This window comes from Puntigrus tetrazona, chromosome 11, assembly GCF_018831695.1.
Source record: "Puntigrus tetrazona isolate hp1 chromosome 11, ASM1883169v1, whole genome shotgun sequence".
NCBI classification, from domain to species: Eukaryota; Metazoa; Chordata; class Actinopteri; order Cypriniformes; family Cyprinidae; genus Puntigrus; species Puntigrus tetrazona.
This window is the reverse complement of record NC_056709.1, coordinates 5912391-5931877: the sequence shown is the minus strand read 5'-3', so window position 1 is coordinate 5931877 and position 19487 is coordinate 5912391. Positions and strand designations below refer to the sequence as shown.

General features: G+C 35.9%; 2 protein-coding genes across 6 annotated transcripts; one reads left to right on the top strand and one right to left on the bottom strand.

Moving 5' to 3' along the window:
* Positions 1-393: 393 nt before the first annotated feature.
* ccdc50b (coiled-coil domain containing 50b) lies at positions 394-14882 on the top strand. Of its 5 annotated transcripts, none has more exons than XM_043251463.1 (12): positions 394-618; positions 1383-1478; positions 5044-5106; positions 5195-5318; positions 5698-5788; positions 11728-11830; positions 11910-11995; positions 12120-12182; positions 12876-12992; positions 13871-13980; positions 14062-14156; positions 14238-14882. In XM_043251463.1, exons 2-12 carry the CDS (start codon positions 1430-1432, stop codon positions 14384-14386), a joined length of 1050 nt encoding a protein of 349 aa, XP_043107398.1. In that variant the 5' UTR covers positions 394-618; positions 1383-1429; the 3' UTR covers positions 14387-14882. The 5 variants fall into 5 exon arrangements, with proteins under 5 accessions (XP_043107398.1, XP_043107399.1, XP_043107395.1 ...); XM_043251464.1 differs by having other exon boundaries at positions 13862-13980; positions 14295-14882; XM_043251460.1 differs by having other exon boundaries at positions 13862-13980; positions 14241-14882.
* A 1136-nt stretch (positions 14883-16018) lies between these two features.
* On the bottom strand, positions 16019-19363 carry tnfrsf9b (tumor necrosis factor receptor superfamily, member 9b). The gene is made up of 7 exons (XM_043251465.1): positions 19094-19363; positions 18203-18322; positions 17502-17642; positions 17341-17407; positions 17140-17252; positions 16821-16955; positions 16019-16715 (listed from the first exon to the last, which is right to left on the bottom strand). The coding sequence occupies exons 1-7, from the start codon at positions 19230-19232 to the stop codon at positions 16585-16587; spliced, it is 846 nt and encodes a 281-aa protein (XP_043107400.1). The 5' UTR covers positions 19233-19363; the 3' UTR covers positions 16019-16584.
* Positions 19364-19487: the final 124 nt, after the last annotated feature.

The window sequence follows — 19487 nt, the reverse complement described above, 5'->3', positions numbered from 1 at the left end:
GATACTATTTGCCAATGTGGTTACATATGTTCACATATAGTTAATATAATTACAGTATTCTATTTTTATTTTTTTTCAATACCCTCCAACACTAGCATTCTTCATTCTTTTGCTATCTTTTTATTTATTATATAAAAACTTACTCGGTACTGCTGTAACCAAGACTTGTCCCACCACTTATATAACCTTATATTTTATCGGTTTTGATTGCTTCTTTTGTCCTCATTTGTGATTTGCTTTGGAAAAACTCGTCTGCTAATATTACTAAATGTAACATTATAAAATTGTTTGCAGACCGAAGTCTTGAAACTTTTCCTCAAATTGAGCAGCAGGCGGCGCAAAAGGCGCGAGTAAAACTCCACATGACTTTCTTTGTTTTGACTGAGAACAAAAGTAGCAGCCAAACTCAAACTGTCATTGTGTGTGAGGGAAAATGTCCTAAACATGAAGAACGGAGGACATCCAGAGAGGACGATCTTGTGATAGACTGCAGTCACACGGATTTTATTGTTTGTCACGTCTGATTCGTGTGTGTGTGTGTGTGTGTGTGTGTGTGTGTGTGTGTGAGAGAGAGAGACGCGACTTCACGGATCTGCGCGTCTGTGGTGACAGAAGAGGGTAAGTTTGTTTTTATCATTGTGTCGTTGTATATTACATTGTTTATACTGCTCCTGTTACACTTATATTCATTATAAAGTCGTGCAACTAAAAACAACTTGTGAAAAGAAGTAGAGCATTGACATTGTAATTGTTTATATATAAAGCTATATGTTGTTCATTAGCATTCTTCGTGAATGTTGAAACAGCAACACTAAAACTAAAAGACCTATTTTCCCATAATTAGCTACTTTAATGGAATTTATGTAGGAAAATTGGGACTTTTTATGTTTTAAACTGTTAACCTACTTATTAATATGGAAATCAGCTTCCTTTAATTACACATATAGACATATCTGACTATAACATATATTACTGTTTACTGAACCTGACGGCCAAACTTTACTAAAGCCTTGCTGTTAAGTAAATGTAATTCGGCGTTATTTGATGATAATTCTTTTGATTGGATTATATTCATACTTTTGTTATTGATATGCAAGAATAATATCCTTAAAGCTTATTTTCATTAAAGCTTACCAAAATGTGATTAATGGCTCGCAAACAGGAAACTTTTCCAACGCCTTCATCCTCAACACAATGTGTGTAATTGTTCCAGAATTTATGGAGATTAGATTATGGGCCGGAACATTATAAAAGTCACACTGATTGCTAGTAGTGTTTGGCAGCAGTAAGAAATTCTGTTACTGATACTAGTAACCCGTAAAACGGTTCTCGTTGTCTAACTTCACGTGTTTGTTGTGTTTCTCTGGTGTTTGATGCTGCAGGATTCTTCAGAACATCATGAGGCTGTGAGCTCACTGTGGAATCAGTCATGGCAGAATCCGACATAGACAAATCTCACCTGCCCGGTGTTTGTGATGGTGTGTGATTATTCTGTTTCCCATCTTTAGTTCTTTTAATGTCTCCTTAGATTTGTAACATGCTGCAGTGTGAACGTTGACCTAGTTTGTTGGCCAAAAGGTGTGATGCTACTGTATATATAAGCCATTATGGTGCGCTTAATCCATAAAACCTAATATCGCTTCAGTGAAATTGTTCTTATAATTGTAAACAGTGTGGTATTTCATAACTAAAATCTAAATAAAAATTGCTTTGGCAACTAACTGAAATAAAATAAATCTGGTTACTTAAATAACTGAGTAATAATTGTGATAAAACTAGTATAATAATATGTATAATAAAAGTATTAAAATGACAAAAAAACTAACTGATGTAGAAAACATAAAGCATAATATAAATATTCTTAAAACAAAAGCTTATAAAATGCAAATAATCACTAAAATATTAAATATGAATACATTCTGTAATGGCAATATTATCATTAACAAAAAAAGTATTTTAATACATTGAAAGTGTATATATTAATATTAATATATTAATTATTAATATATTAATATTTTAAAATATTAACTTATTATCAATAATGGTAAAATAACACTGAATAGTGCATCTCTATTACTGCATGCAGGAAACAGCTGCACATGCAAAATGTGTTTACTCTCATAAAAGCATTCAAATAAAAGCTTTAGGGTTAAAACTTGGCTTAAAAACCAGGTGCTTGATCAGCAGCTGATTAATATTGGTGTGCAGGTTTTCTGGGTGAGTTGTGTTGTCTTAGATGTTGTTTGGCAGGGCTGCTGCTGTGTGTTGTAGGAGATGAGATCAGGGTTCAGGAATGTGATGTGAGCTCAGGACAGAGCGGGCAGGAGAGCGGCGAGCGAGTGTTGTGTGAAATGATAAGAGACCGTCCGCACACTCCTGCTCTAATCTGCCCTGGATGAGCCCAAGAGCTTCCCGACGTTCCTGTTTCTTAAACAGGATTCGGGTCGAGATTCCAATCTTCTCCTGTTTTGGCATAAAGCTGGAGGCAGGAAAAGGGTGTGAAGAGTTCAATTGCAGGAGAGTTTAGATGAAAAGCACACAAAGACATTTCTATACGTCCTTAAAAATGAAAGCTCCTAATTGGTGTCTATGGTTCTGTAAAGAAACTTTTAAAGTACAAGGGAGCATTTCCAGATGCTTTATTATCGTGGAAAAGTTCTGAGGAACAGGGAATTACTGTTTCATATTAACTGATTCACGGCTATAAATGTAGAAAGCAGATGGACTGCACGCTATATAAACAACTACCCAGTGAGCTGCCTACCCATAATGTACTTTAAGGCATCGTATGGGTTTTGGAGCCGAGCTTCTGACCTGTTTCTTTGAGTTCATGCGTGACCTCCCCTAAACTTCACTCTCGGATATTTATAGCTTCTGCTTCTGCTCCTCGTGCCAAATATAGACAAAAACTGCAGGAGAAAGCCAGAGATCGGGAGAGAAGAGCGGTGTACAGGAAGAGATGAGGGATAAAAGCATGATAGTTTCATGCAGGGGTCCTGATTACTGTCTTTTCTCTCTTTTCTTTGTTTCTCTGACTCTGAATAGCACCATCTGTTTGGCCTGGGGGCCTCCGCTCAGCTTAGGGGGGTCAAATCACTGTGAAAGACCACTGTCTTATCCCCACAAAACAGTGCACGCTTAACTTTAAAGTAACAGTTTACTTTAAAAATTAAAATGTACTCATCTCAAGGCAAACCAGTGTTTTGAGCATTCATGTTTGCGTCTACATTCAAATACATCAGAACAGTTTCCTTAGGTTTTTGGAATTGCCCGTCACTTTTTTTGGTTTAAGACCGGTTCTTATTTTTAGTTGCACAACACTGACTCATGTTGTGCACAGAAAACCCTTTTCATGGCATTCAGCTTAACTGTGAGTATGCCAACCTTTATGAAGCAGGCTTCTGTCCTGAGAGCGCCCGTGTCAGCTTTTCCATCCTGGATCAGGGTGAAGGTGGCTGTAGAACCAGCAGGGCTTTTTCTCAACCATTTTTTAAAAATCCATCTGCTTGAGCACCAGTGCTGTTTACTAACAGTAGGGCACATAGGATGAGCTCGCACTCCCGTGTTTATGTGCTTCATGACAGCAGAAGGAGTTTGACACATGGACGCAGACGCATCTTTCAAAATGGTAAAATCTACTACCTGATCACTAGTCAATTGCATTTTTAAATGCTAGTATTCTTTTTTTTTTATATAAAAAGTTATATCACTATATGCATATTTGTAAGCATCTTTAAAATGTCCTTCAGCACTGACAGATCCTGTGTTATAATGGAACGTCAGCTCTTATGATTCTGATGCTTGACATGCTTGTGCGGTGGTTCATGAGCTTTTATTAGCCCTCTCAATTTTCCACACTTACTTAAAGAGAGCACGAGACAGAGGACGGGGGAGAAGGAGGGTCATTGTTTCACATACCCAGCTAACAAAAATATGTTCTGAGAATGTTTTGATAATGTTACCATTAAGTGCGATTCTGAAAGTCCTCGAAACGTTCACATTTTGTCAAAACCAAAATATGAACCTTAATAGGTCACCCATAATAGGTTGACCTTAATGTTACTGGAACAACGCTTTGAGAGAACCTCACCTGAACATTCAGAGAACGTTCGCTGCAAATGTTTCATATGTAGGGTCTGTCTTTCCCGAGGTCGAGATTGTTTAATAGTTGTTCAGTAGAGTTTACTTTTGAGTGAGCTGCAGTTTTGGCCGATCACACTGACACACCTCTGGAAGCTTATTGGGCTTAATGCGCTTTTCCTCTGAGCCATTGTGTTAAAGTTGTTGACCCAGTTGGCTTGGCAGAAGTTTTCCTGTTTGGGCCCCAGTGTTGCATTATTAGGGCAATGAAGACAAAGATGGGCCCAAACATAAACCTGCCCTGGAGAATGAATTGCACATGCAGATAGCGTTGTTTATTTGCACAAGCTGCCTAGCAAGAAATAGGAATAGAATCGCACAAATACACTCCCCAAAAATAGCGCAAAAAAACACAATTTGTCCATTTTCCAGGACAGTTTTTAAAATGATAATTTGTAGATTGCTCTTCTCCGTCATTGGATTACCATTTTATTCATTACTGCTGCCATTATATATTATTTATACACTATTTTACTGTTAATATTTCATCATCATGCGTTTGGTATCATAAATTTAGCTAAGATACAAAAGCCTTGCTTTCAGCAGATGGCAATAGTGTGTTATAGTTCTCCACTGAAATACTCTCATGTTCAAATGGATATTTTTACACCTTTAAAATCTTATCTCAAACCCTAAAATAGCTGATACAGGCACACCTGCAGTGTAGAATTAGTTGAATTCTATATTAGCACCATTTCGATTGTTATAAATGAGTTGCGCATTAGTATCTTTATATTGCTGTTGTCATTTTCTAAAGCATTTTACCTTGTTTAAAAGTAGTTTTGTGTTGTGTTACCAACTCTGCTTTAAACACCACCCTATAAATATGTAAAACGTATAACGTACCCTTAAATCACCTGTTATTTTAATAATCGTGCCTGTATTTTTGTGGTTTTCCCTCAGTGTGCCAGTGTTTCTCCGTGTTGGAGGACGGTGCGTTGGCTCACAGTCTTCAAGAGCAGGAAAGTGAGTAAACACATCTTTTTCCTGTAATTTTGCTCATCCTTCCTTTTTGCCGAGTTAAAATAGATCTGATTGATGTTTATCATGTCAGTTGAGCAGTTCTACAGCACCAACATCCAGAAGAACCAGGCGGTGCAGAGCGACGTTCGTTTGGCCCGGAGGCTGCAGGAGGAAGAGGAGCAACGAGCGAACCTCCGCCAGGACCTTCAGCAGCTGTAAGCACCGTCAAGCCTCCACACGGGTCCCAAATTACTGAGTCAGCAATGAGGCAAAACCACAGACATTTGGGATGTTCAGATTACTTTGTGGAAACAAATGCGTTGACTCAGCTCTGTTGCGCAACTTGATTAGTTTGTATATATCTGTGAGGTGTAAGTTGAAAAACCACTGGGGAAAATGTTTAGAGCTTAAGAATATAATTGTTAGGTTTTTTTTTTTGTTTGTTTGTTCAGATTGTGACATTTTTGTGCTCAGCAAAACTGCATTTATGAAGGAATCCTTTGCTTTTTTTTGTTTTGTTTTTAAACTGCAATTGCCAACAGAAGTTTATATTATAAATGTCATATGCTAAGATAAACTTTGTCTTGTTTGCAGAGAGGAGGAGGACTGCAGATATGCTCAGATGATCCAGGAGGAGCTCCAAAGGTGTACGGAGGAGACCAGGAGGCGAGAGATAGAGGACGAGGTGCGTTTTATTAAAACATGATAAAGGTAAAACTGGAAAAACAGATGAAACTATTTACTCAAGTGATTTCTCCCATTCATACCTGCACAAAAATACACAGTATATATATATATATATATATATATATATATATATATATATATATATATATATATATATACATACACACAGTATATATATATACACACACACACACACACATATATATAAACATAACATATTATCCTTGTTTGCATTTATTAGTGCTGTCAAATGCTTAAATTGATTAAATGTTTACGTTTATATAATTTCTATGAATGTTGATTTATACACATAAATACATGTGAATATATAAAAAATATATACTGGATGTGTGTGTCTTTATATATACATAATAAATATACACAGTACACATACATATATTATGTAAAAAAAAATTATTTATCGTTTGACAGCACTAGTAACTTTATTTCAAAAATGAAGTACTTGTTATTTAAATGTTATTACAGTGCTCATAATCAGAATACAGTTGTCTTTTTTAGATTTTAAATGATTGCAAATTATGACACAATGGCAGCAAGCAATTGTTTTTATTTTCTATTTGATTTGCCCTAAATCTTAATTTTTCTCTCTTAATTGTTTCTCTCTAAATCTCTACTTCTACTTCTACATCTTCAAGCTTTTCAGAAGCTCATAAAACACCTGTAGTTCATTTGTAAACTATATTTGTAAAAACCCAGGCATAATGTAATGTTTAATACACTTGATGCTGATCAAAAAACAGTGAAATCAAATAGATAAAATAAATAAATATCAAATATATTTCCATTTGCAATCAGTAACATACTACATTTCAAAGTAATCTCCACAGCACTATGTCGTTAATTATCCGTCCTTTCGCGTTAAGCTTTTTAAAACACCTCTGTGGAGTGGCAGTTGTTTAGAGATGCTGTCGGACAGAAGAATAAAGGAGAGAAAGAACATAATAGACAGAAGAGAGTGAAAAGGCTGAAGCTCGACTCGGATCTTGCACTCTGATATCCATTGGCTTCAAGTATTCTATTATGTCCTTTATTTAGCTGTTGGGCGACATTTCTGCCGCCTAAAGGAGCAGCTTTGTCATCTTTGTTGTCAGGAGTGGTTTTTGAAAGTGTTCCCATGGCGTGTTCGGGGTGACGAGTGGTTTGCTGCTGAGGAGGTGGACGTCATCTGGGAGGCCGCGTCCCGCCGGATGCTTCAGTGTCGGGAAACAGTGAGCTTCTGTATTTGTGGAAAGAGGTTTTCTGAGGCAGTCTGTCTGGAGCTTTGGAAAAAAGTCTTGAGCAAGTAATGGTCTATAGTACTCAGACTCGTTTGAAGAGACACTGTGTTTGGCCTTGATATTTTATTTTTAATGCAGTGAGAAAGTATCCGTTTTGTCCACTTGTTTTCAGTTTCCAGGGAATCTCTCTTGTTGTTATTAATTTTACAACAGCGTCATCAGATTGAAACCAGGAACGTTTCATAGTTTAATAGTCATTATCATAATATCTCAGTTGTTACTGTCTATTAAGAGAAGATGAGATAAAGCATATACAAGATAGGATAAGTAAATAGCGGAAAGATTAAAACAATATATATATATATATATATATATATATATATATATATATATATATATATATATATATATATATATAACAAAATTTAAAATAAATAGGGAAACAAATGATACAGCAGTATTCGTTTTTATTTTTAAAATATTTAAAAAAATATATATTTTACATTTTCTAATGACTGTGTTTATTAATATATATTTTACATTTTCTAATGACTGTGTTTATTAATATATATTGTAATGTAATTTCATTTTATTCTTAATTTTATAAAACTGAATATATTGTATAACAATAATTACAACTTGCGTTTTTATGATTGTGTTTTTGGAAAGGAAAGTCAATTTTTATTAAGATTTTATTCATTTTTGTATTCACATTTTTATGCATGAATGTGCATAATAATCATATAATTACCTAATTATAATTCACTGAATTAATGAATGATTGAGTTTATTATAATTCAGTGTGATTCATTCAGTATAATTAATTAATTAATTTACTGCTGGTTGATTAGTTAATTTGCAGGAAACCGTGATTGTTCATAGAAAATGTGGATGTCTGGTCATCCTGTTTTACATTTAAGCTTTTTAGTTTTTTTTTGCTAACGGTTTGCAGGCTGTGTGTGTCCATCAGCACCTGCTCTGTTTGTTAGCTGAGGGTGTTTTTGTCTGTAGTTGAGCTTGGACACCTGGTGTTGACTGTCCTCCGTGTCTCGCGACAGCAGTATTAGACTGCAGATGGAGCGCTCTAGTGGAGTAGAATGGATTTCTACTGGTAATTGACTTCAGGCATTTCTGCCAAAGTCTTAACTGTGTATGATCAGTGGAGCTGTAACAGTCCTTTTTTATTCTGCGTGTAAAATCAGCTTTCTACAAATGCCTAAATGTAGTCATCTATATCTTGACAGTTTATTGGTGTTCTCGTAACTGCTGGTGATATTTTCCAAGAACCTTTATCTTGGTGACCTCTATTAACACTCTTAACACTGTGCGATATTTTAACACAGTGCCTACTTCACAAGGCGGAAAACTCATAAGAGAGGAACACTGCTGTGTTCACAGTGTGTGTGTGTGTGTGTGTGTGTGTGTGTGTGTGTGTATTTGACAGTTGAACAGCCCATGCCTCTGTTCCTGATTCCAAAACCTCACTTTGTAGCTAGTAATGTATGTTGAGTTGACATCTTGTTTTATTACTGAAAGCTCACTATATTATTTAGAGTATTTTGAGAGAGATGGGCTGAAGGAGTGTGATCTGATACAGCATACAGTGAACGGCTACAATCATGCAAACTCAATATGCTGCTCTGTGTCAGCTGCTGCACAAGAATATGTTTTTTACATTTACATTTAGTATGTTTTTAAGCCTTTTTTCAATTACGGGGGCATTGAATTGGAATACCTCTGTCATACCCATGTCATTAAACACATTTTTATCCCTGTAAACCACAAAATACAGTACACACATACACACAAAAACACACATAACACAGTGTTGCTGTGCACTGTAAATAAATAAATAAAATAAGCATCCCCTCTCAATTCGAGACCTATATATAAATAAATAAATAACACTGATGATGTTATTTGGTGATGCATTTTCATGACTTAATATAAGTCATAATTCATCATTTAATATTTGTTTGAATGGCAAAGAGAGGCCCTCTCTTATACTGTTTACATGTGTGTTGGTGTTGATTATGATTAGACACACATTCTTGAGTTATTCAGGTCTGTATCACTGAGGGTGGGCCAGAATGGAAAGTCTTTCACCAGAGCTCTGCACAATGAGAAATGCCTCACCGTGGTGCTGAGGGCACATTGATTGCTGTAACTAATCATGCTTTACCCCCTCAGTCCGTTGGACACTAGCTTTAAGTGATTATTTGTGTAATATTTGCATTGACTTTCCCGTGGGGAATTTTCTGTTGATGTACAAGAAATACAGCACATGCTTTACAGTGGGCAAAACCCCTTCTGGTTAACGTCTGGACATCTTGTTTCTTTGAAAAACCAAAAGAGTAAATCATGACGATATACATTACTGGGTGTTTACCTGGATGTTTAATAGAGGGACATTTATAGAACGAACCTCATTACTGTCCTCTAATGGACAAATGAAGTATATACTTCATAGTGTGTGTTATTTATTTATGCATTTTTTTTTAAATTTATTCCCAGATAAGGAAATCACTTTAAATGAACTTTTATTGCAATCTGCAGTTTTATTGTTGATTATTTGTAACGCGTGAACTCAATTCCTGTCTTTATTTCCCATATTAGCCACGAATTTCCTGTTGCTTAAGACGTAGGGTAGAAAAAAAATACCTCTTTTAGTTTATTCTGTTTCATTTCTAAAGGAGAACGGTGTATCTGTATAATACTACAAACATGTATAGTAATCGTAAGTAATGCTTCTCAAATTTCGATTTCACATTCACAAATTCTAAAAGCTTGTTAGAATGATCTGATATGTGTTCTGATACTGCACTAGTGTGGTTACTGTGGTATTTTGGAGGAAAACGGCTCTGAGATTAAAGTCAGAATGGCGGGGTTATGAGGCTGTGTTAGTTCTCATGCACTGCGTGATTGTATTCCGTGATGTCAGAGTTACGAAGGTGCGTGTGTGTGTGTGTGTGTGTGTGCGCGTGTGTGTGTGTTTCGCCTGGTGGGTGTCAGAATGGTTTTTGCGCTGTAAGAGTTTTTGTTCGAGTGACTTCGTAATGGAAGATTCACAGCCCGCTTTGACATTTCTGCTGCGTGATATTACACTCAGGCCAAGATGTGTGTGTGCGTCTAAACTGAGGTCTTACTTTAAATGTCAAATATAGTCGGTTTGGCCATGATCACTTCAGGCCTGTGAGTTGCTTAAAGTCAATGTCAAGTTTTAAAATAAAATACACCGTAATAAAATATCCTGTTTACTTTATTTGACTGCTTTACTGCACTTTGGTACACTGGGCTTTAAAGCGCTTTATAAATACATTTTGATTAAATCTAGAGAAACCCTCAATATAAGCAAAAATCATGTCTGAATTGTGAGATTTAAACTGGGAATTTTTAGAACTCAGGTCTGCTACTTAAATTTATCTGAGAAGAAAAATCAGAACTGTGAGATAAAGGGGTAGTTAAATAAATAAATAAACAAGCCGCACCTGCATACAAGCCGCATCCGCTCTATTTGAAAAAGTTTTGCAAGCCACAGATATGTATGTTTTTAGATTAGATATTTACTACAGGAACAGAACGATTTTGAATTGTAAATGAAAAGCTTTCCTCGACTTTGGGCATTGCATGAGCTCTTCCCGCTGCCTCCTCCAGCGTCTCACCATAGACTCATTGACGCTAAGCTTCCGAGCAGCAGCGCGGTTTCCTTCTTGTATAGCGAGATCGATGGCCTTCAACTTAAAACTTGCATCATACAAACTTCTTCGTGTGGGTTCCATGATGAAGGGGTGAGGATTTGAAAAGATAGAGTTTGACAGGATTGGTAATTTGTCGTCCTTCTATCCACTTCTACCGATTTATATCTGCTAAAGAGGAACTAGCGTATTCTTCTTGAACTAGCGTATTCTTTTTTGCATTTATTTTATCTTAGTTTTGATTCTAATTCCGGTTAGAGCGCCCCTAGCGGTGGAAAAAAAATCTGCAGAATAGCCGCACCTTTGTATAAGCCGCATGGTTCAAAACCTATGAAAAAAGTAGCGGCTTATAGTCCAGAATTTACGGTATTTAAACCAAAAGATTTCTAGGGTTCAGGTCAGGGAAGTGGGATGGCAGAACCATCATTTGTGCTTTTTGTTTTGATGGTCCTTTTGGATCACTGTTTTGTTGGAAGATCCAACCATGGCCCATTATAAGGCTTTCTTACCTTTCTGGCATTTTCCTTTTTTTTTCATTACGATGACTGACAACTTTTCTTTTTATGTTTATATATATTCTTTTTATAATTTAATGTTCCTAGCCACCCAAAAATAATCTTCAGAGATTTTAGATAAAAGTAATATTGTTGAAAAGTTAGATTTTTGTGAATGTTAAAATGTATTTATTTTTATTTAAACAAGAATAACAGTACAGATTTTTTTTCCTGATTTATATCCGTGGTTTTATTTTAAATCATTTGTAAACATTATTTTGAATAAATAAATGCAAAACATAACAGCTGTCCATTTCAGCCGATGCCACCAAGTTTTTTTATTTGCAGCCCAATCAATTTCCAATAAATGAATCCAAGCACCCGCTCACATTTGTTTTAGACTCCATTGTAAATATGTCACATTATGGATGCGTCGCTCTTAACAGTTGGTTATACCGGACTGTTTAAAAGTGTATTATTGAATATGTGTGTGAATCGTTTTCTCGACAGGAAATCGCCAAACAGCTACAGGAAGAAGAAGAAATGGAAATGAGACGGCAGAGAGTTGCTGCCGGTTACAGTGACAATGACTGCGTTTCTCCACTCTGTGAAGGTATAACTGTTTTGTCTTTTCTTTTCACAAATGCTTGTTGTGAATGCAGGCATGAGATGTTTTGGTCTCCCTCCATCAGGTTTGGAAGTCTGGGAGCAGGTGCTTCAGGACGCCGAGCTGGCTCGTAGACTTCAGGAGGAAGAGGATATGCTGCCTCACAGAGAAGTATGTTTGCTACTCGACCTCAGTCTGGTTTCGGGCCAGGATTTTTTTCTACGAATTTGGGTTTGGGTAGAGTTTGGACAACATTAAACATTAGTAGTATTCATTATCATGTCTTTTTGCTCAGCAGTTTCCTCAGAGCTCCGGATCAGAGGTGGATTTCATTGCGGCTCAAGTAGCCCAAGATGAGGTAGAAACATCATGACTAATAACTGGACTAATAAATTGATGAACAGTGTGAAACCAGTTGCAATAAACTGCTCCATAATCATTCGTTTAGTGGAGATATAATCTAAAGGGTTAGTTCACCCAAAATGAAAATTCTGCCATTAATTATAATCTCACGTCGTTTCAAACCAATATTAAAATTAAGATATTTTTGAAGATTTCTAAACATAAACAAAGCTTATTGTTCATGTTAATGCTTATTATGTCAAATACATTCCTTAAGTACTCTCTAAAATAGCAAGATGTAACTCGGGGGGAAAAGAATGTAACTTTTGCGGAAAAAAAAGTTTTCTCGTAGCATCGAAAAACTGAAGATGAGCTACTGATGTCACATGGGCTGTTTTACCAATGTATTTACTACATTTCTGGACCTTGATCATTTCAGTTGTGTTGCTGTCTTTGAGGGTCAGATAGCTCTCCAAATTCATCAAAAATATCAGAATTTGTGTTCAGAAAATGAATGAAGGTCTTACGGGTTTGAAACAACATGAGGGTGAGTAATTAATGACAAAATTTTAGGGGTGAACTAACTACAAAAATATAAACACATCAGAAGTTTAAACTACTACTTCTTGTTTCTCAAACGTTTAAGTAAATATCGGCTGTGATGATGCCACAAAACTCTGTAACTCCTCTGTACATGGATGCTCATCAGGAGATCGCCCACTACATGCAGCGCCATCAGAGAAGAGTCAAAAACCGGCCACAAGACCTAGAGATCCAGACCAGACCTGCTGAACCAAGAGAGGAAGGAAATACCACAACCAGGAAGGTCTGAATCTACCTCACAAGATCATTTTCAACCTCAGGCATTGTTTAGTTTTTCTGCTAAGTGAAACATGTGAATGCATAAACATTTCCAATATAGATTTCTGTATGATAATGCATTAAAGGAATAGTTCAGCCAAAAATACTAATTACCTCATGATGTACTCATTCTAAAGCCTCCTGGCTGTATGTGACTTTATTCTTTCAAACAAATACAATCTGAGATATTGAAAAAAACAAAAAACAAAAAATGTTCTTCCGAGCTTTATAATGGCAGTGAAAGGGTGTAAGTCCAATAAAGTGCATCCATCCAATTTCAATTACTTATTTTCACACAAAATCTGTTGCTCCATTAATGTTCAGTATAACGTACTGCATATATTTTTTTCAGAAATTATACATTTTAGGCAAAGTGAATAGCACGTTCTTTTTGTTTTCTTAAGGTGGGCCTTTAGTCCCATTTTACCCTATATTTACACTGATTTACATTTTTGGGTGAACTATTAGCACATGAGGGTTTGTGTGTGTGTGTGTGTGTGTGTGTGTGTGTGTGTGTGTGAATATGATATATGAAAGCTCGTTTTCAGCCCAAAATAAAGATGTATTAATTTACTCATTATTTGAAGATGTATTATTATCGTTCATATTTGGCAGGTTTTACTTTTTACTTTACTTTTACCTTACTTTTTAGTTAATAGCTTACAATTTTGCAATTATTATTGTGAGAAAAATTTGAATTGTGAGATAAAATGTTGTATAAAATTTATAAAGTGTTTTGAACATTTAATTTGCAATTCATTTCATATTTCTGTTTGTGCAAATTGACATTTTGTAATTTAATAGACCTACTGGGCTGCGTTGTCTCAATGTTAGTCTCTTCAGATGTTGCGCGAGAGGCTGAACTCAGATGGCCTGCACTCACCTGTGGAAGAGGAAGACTATAGCCATCAGCCTATTGAAAGCCATCTAGCAAGCCCATCGTGCACTGCACTGTAAGTCACACATTCTCTGTCACACATTCGCAGATTCTCAAATACGCCTTACAACACATATACTATCTTCATCTCTTTCAGTCGAAACCAACACATACACAACATTGCAGAAGAACTGGACCCAACGTTCAAGGCTAGGAAGCGCGAGAGCCACATTACTACAAGCCCTCAACCAGGTATATTAGTGTTGTGCAATAGCAGTAAGTGTACAGTAAGTGTATTTGTGCCACATCAGCAGCCGTTTCCTGTTTTCTCAGCAGGTCTATGTTTGGCCCCTCGTAACCCCCACAGTATCTTTTATGACTATTTACCAGAAGCCACCTTCATACCACCAACTAAAAGGCAGAGCGACAAAGCAGGACGCCACAAAGCCAAAGACAAGAAAGAGAACTGCAAACAGCAGTGATCACGTGACTAACATAGTCATCTGAGTGTCTAAACAAGTGTTATAGAATCCATTTTATGGACACAGATTAAACTGAGTAACAATTCATGGTTTCATCATGTTGTTGTATGGCATGACAAAACATGACGGCCACAAGGGAGATAACATAATTTAAGAAAAGCACTTCTAAATTAAATACACAAAGGCAAGTTCCTTCATTATGCTATTTAAAACCTCGAAAGGCAGGGTGGGTGATTTCAGAGAGGCTAGCAAATCACTTTCCAAAGCCAAGCCTTCTCAAAAAACACATGATGCGATGAGAGATGATATTTGTGGAGGGTTCGATGCAATGATGATAAGAATGTGATTGGAAGAACTTTTTATGCTCTACAGACAATATAAGTACCTATAAATAAGTGCTGTCAAACGATTAATCACAATTAACTGCATCCAAAATAAAGGTTTTGGTTTACATATATATATATATATATATATATATATATATATATATATATATATGTGTGTGTGTGTGTGTGTGTGTGTGTGTGTGTGTGTGTATTATGTATAAGAAACTAAATTTATAAACATATAAATGTAGAAACGTAAATATTTTTTAAATATATGATATATGTGTGTATTTACATCATTTACACAGTACAGATATGTACTGATACTATATGATATATATGATGAAAACAAAAACATTTATTTTGATTGATTAATCATCTGACAGCACTAATATAAATACATTAAGACAACTCAGCTAAGAGATTGCTATGAGGACGTTTAAAGACTTTCAACTAGAATAACAAAAATCACCTACTCTGCCTTTAAATGTTTATGTCAATCTTCAGGTTTAGTCTCTTAATGCACATACAGCGGAATAACATTCCAGTTCGTTATTAACAATCAAAGCAAGTTTAAATTAAAGAATGGAAAAAATGAAGACCCTGTAGATCTTTGATTTTATGTTTGTATAAGGGATATAACGCCCTATTTTTTGCTATTTTTGTGTTGTGCTTTATGTCAGCATTTTCCAAGGGTTTTAGTGCACATTTGTTTTGTAAAAATGTCTTCCTCATTTTCATTTCTAAAAAAAAAAAAGAATAGCAAGTCTGTGTTTACTGATATTATTGGGAAACAATGCTCTGAAGTTCAGAGGTCAGAAAAGACCCTGAGAAGTCTTTTACCAGAATGTGAAGTTGGAAATTTAGTGGATTTAAATGAATACTATGCAGGGGAATTCTGATGGTGTTGTAATAAAATATCAAACACCGTCACATCCTGACAGCCCACAATATTTCAGTGCAGAGGTTGCCCCCGCACTCTCTTGAACCTTTTGTGTATGATGATGAGATCAGCTGTTATTATCACCTCTCTGAGTCTAGACATCTCACATTTTGTTTTTTGTTTTTTGTTTTTGTTGTGTTTTTTTTAGTGCTGACAGTTCAAACAATCACGGTTAATTTCATTCCAAATAAAAGTTTTTGTTTTATTAAATGTATGTATAAATACAAAGACATGCATGTATATATTTAAGAAAAAAGTTTATTATTAAATATATATGCAAAATATAAATTTATATGCATATCAAGATTTTCAAAATACATGTGTGTGTTTGTATTTAAATATACATAATATACACAGTATACATACATTATGTAAACACAAAACTCTTGTTTTTAATGTGATTAATTGCCGTGAATCATTTCACAGCACTACTTTTTTAATTTGTTTTAACATCTTGCATATTTTCCAAATAAAAATTAATCTGAGCACAATTTGAGTGATTTTGTGAGTCTCACATTTTTTTTTCTCTTATTTTGCAACGTGTTATGCATTTTCATAATAAAAGTCATTTGAGCACATTTTGAGAGCACTTCTGAAAGAGGTCATATTAGTCTTACATTAGTCTCAACGTTTTTCTTTTGTATAATGTGTTAACATCTTACTGTTTTCAAAATAATCTGAGCACATTTTCAGAAAGGTTTGAACCTAGCAGTACATAAAGTAATAATGTATTAATTCAGAACATGGGCATAATATGAAAACATGTTACATTCTTAAACACTTTAGCTACTTTAACATCAACAAAATTTCACGAACGTGATTTAATGACAGGATTCCAGTAGAATTCAGTAAATACATGACATTATACATATCTGCATATAACTACAAATAAATGCTCGTTTGCATTCGGCTTGCTGTACAACACAAGTTCATGCTTCCAGGGGCCCGATGTCCTGTGAGACCAGTGAGGCGGTTGAACTCTGACTGCTAACGCCGTGCTCCTGCTGAGGAAAACAGAAGCTGGTCTCATCCAGAAGAGACATCGGAGTCTGTCCTCCTCCTGAGCAAAAGAGACAGAAACGTGTTCATGCTAGGAAGGTGCATGAAGAGCTCTCTAGCAGACCTAAGCGCTGAATAACTAAAGAAAACGTGCGAAGATGTTTACCTGCTAGAGTTTCATTGTCGACATGGGGTTTCTGAATGGCCTTTCCTTTTCTCCACTCCAGGAAGAAGATTGTAACAACAGGTATTGCTATGCTGATGAGCCCAAAGACGATGAAAATAACAGTGATCTCTGTAGCTAAGAACAAGAACGACAATGGAAACAAAATGTGTGTGTATATATATATATATATATATATATATATATATATATATATATATATATATATATATATATATATATATACACACACCCACACATCCTCCCATATCTCTATTAAAGCCCACATCTTTTCTGCTAATTTTAAATCCGTCATTCATACCACTTGAGTCACTGGGAGGCAGCACTGCAGGTTTGGTGACTGGTTTAAGTCCACAGATCACGTCTCTGTATGCATTTCCCAACTCATTTATTTGATGGTCTGGCTGCATACATCTGTGGGTTGAGAGATACTGTGTTTAACATCGCTTGTGATATGTAGCTTTACGTATAGGTGAACGAAGAGACGGTAAACTCTTCATACTTGGTCCAGTTGACGCAGTATTGATGGATCTTGTCATTGTACGTCCCTGGAGGACACGGCTCACAGCCTTGTGAATTCATACAGAAATATCTTGCAGTCAGATGTGTATTCACTTCAGCTTTAAATCAAAAGATGAATCTGTTATCTGCGTTTAGACTCACCCGCTGCACTGGGCTGCTGTCCTTTGCCACACTCTTCGATGCATCTCGAGCATTTGTCATTAGCACATCGATACCCCGGTTTACACTCACAAACTGTGTCGCTGCTGGCGGTGCAGTTCACCTTCACCTGCCTGTTTTTACCTGGAGCAGAGGAGAGGTTATGTATTTATGGGTTTATAAATTTAGTTTACATGGCACTGCTTTACAAAAGTCATGTAAATATAAAATATTGATATCTTCTGTAGAACACACAGAAATGTTTGTCTAAACCGCATGCTATAGGACGTCCAACGAGGCTGTCAGTCTGTTTATTTGCATACCTCTGAAAGTTTGGAGGCGTGGCCTACTGTAGCAGGCGGAGCCACAAGAGGAAAAGAAATTAATATTCCGTCATAGATCTTACAGAAATTCAAAGTCTTGCCAAAATTCTCACAGCAGGAGTAAACATTGCAACGTTTTTACAAAAAGGAGAAATTTGATGAAACGAGTTTCTTCTCAGCAGGTAAGATGCAACCTGATTGGTCCCTTTCTCTTTGACCTACCCAACACATGTAAGCGTCATCAGAATGTTAAGGGCTCTTTTTGGCTTTTTTTTTTTTTTTGGAGGCACGGACATGTAGCAGTATTGGGCATTTGGATGTAAGGAAAGTCACCAGTTAAAAAGCAAAAAAAAAAAAAAAAAAACATTTTCAATCCTGTACCTGAACACTTATCACATATCTTGCACACCCATGGGTTTCCATCAGTGATAAAGTTGTTTTTTTCACATGGAGTACACAAGGCATTTAGATCCGGACCACAACCAGTCACAAGACGGTTTCCTGCAACACACACACACACACACACACAAACACGCTTGAACATTTGGAAATGGATAACGCTTCAGTATTAAAAATTTACATAAAACTTTGACATAATAAATGACACACAAATGAATATCGTGAGTTGATTACTCACGATATTGTAGTATAGGGGAAAAATTAGCTACATAACATTAATTGAATTAACAAATGAAAGAAAAATTTAAACAGAAGCATCTTTGACCTTTGAACCTCCCTCTGTATTCCACATCAGACAGAGTTTCCTTTCGGTGAAAGACATTTTTAATGCACAATAAGCAAATCGAAAGTGAATCTCGAACGTGGGTTTTATCGTATGATTACACACGATCATGAGGGGGAGTAAAAAGCACTTCATGTTACATTTTTCATATGTACTTAAAGACAGATTCTTTAAACTATATTTATATTGACTCGTGTGCTTGACATTGTCACACACTGTCATTAATATTGCTCTGGTAAATCTATTTCCAGTTTTAGAGTTTAGTCATTTTCATCACCTCTCATGAAAATATAAAATGCATTTAAATCATATGCCAGAAATTAAATTTGCATTGTTACAAGTGTTAACTGTTATTATATTTTATATTGCTTGTTAATTGTTATTAATAGCAATTAAATTTAATGTGTTAAAGTATAATTTTCATTGAGACAAATCCTCTCATCTCTCTATATTAAACATTTCCTTTCTTATGTGACCTTTTAACCCATGCAATGATTTCCCAAAGCTAATCATTCCTTTTAAAAACTCACCTGGTTTACACTTTATGCAGCACTTGCTGTTGGAGTCGTTCAAATCAAAGTTAAAGTCCAAACATCCAGAGTCCACACTGTGTCCTGCAGCCAGAACCAGGACAGACGTAACCAGGATCAGTCCATGGAGCAGCTTCATCCTCCACAACCAGCTGTCTGTTAACACACTTCACACACACACGTCTCTGACAGAATACTGATCTGCTCTAGTGAGCTGTGTCTATAGAAAGTCTGAAGAGCTCACATGTGAAACCACATTTGTAAGTTCCTCAACATCACTAGTACACCCACGTGTGCAAGCACGCGCACACACACACACACACACACACACACACAAGCCAAACAGAGGCGTATAACCTGCACTTGATAGTGACTCATCAACTTTTTTTGTCAT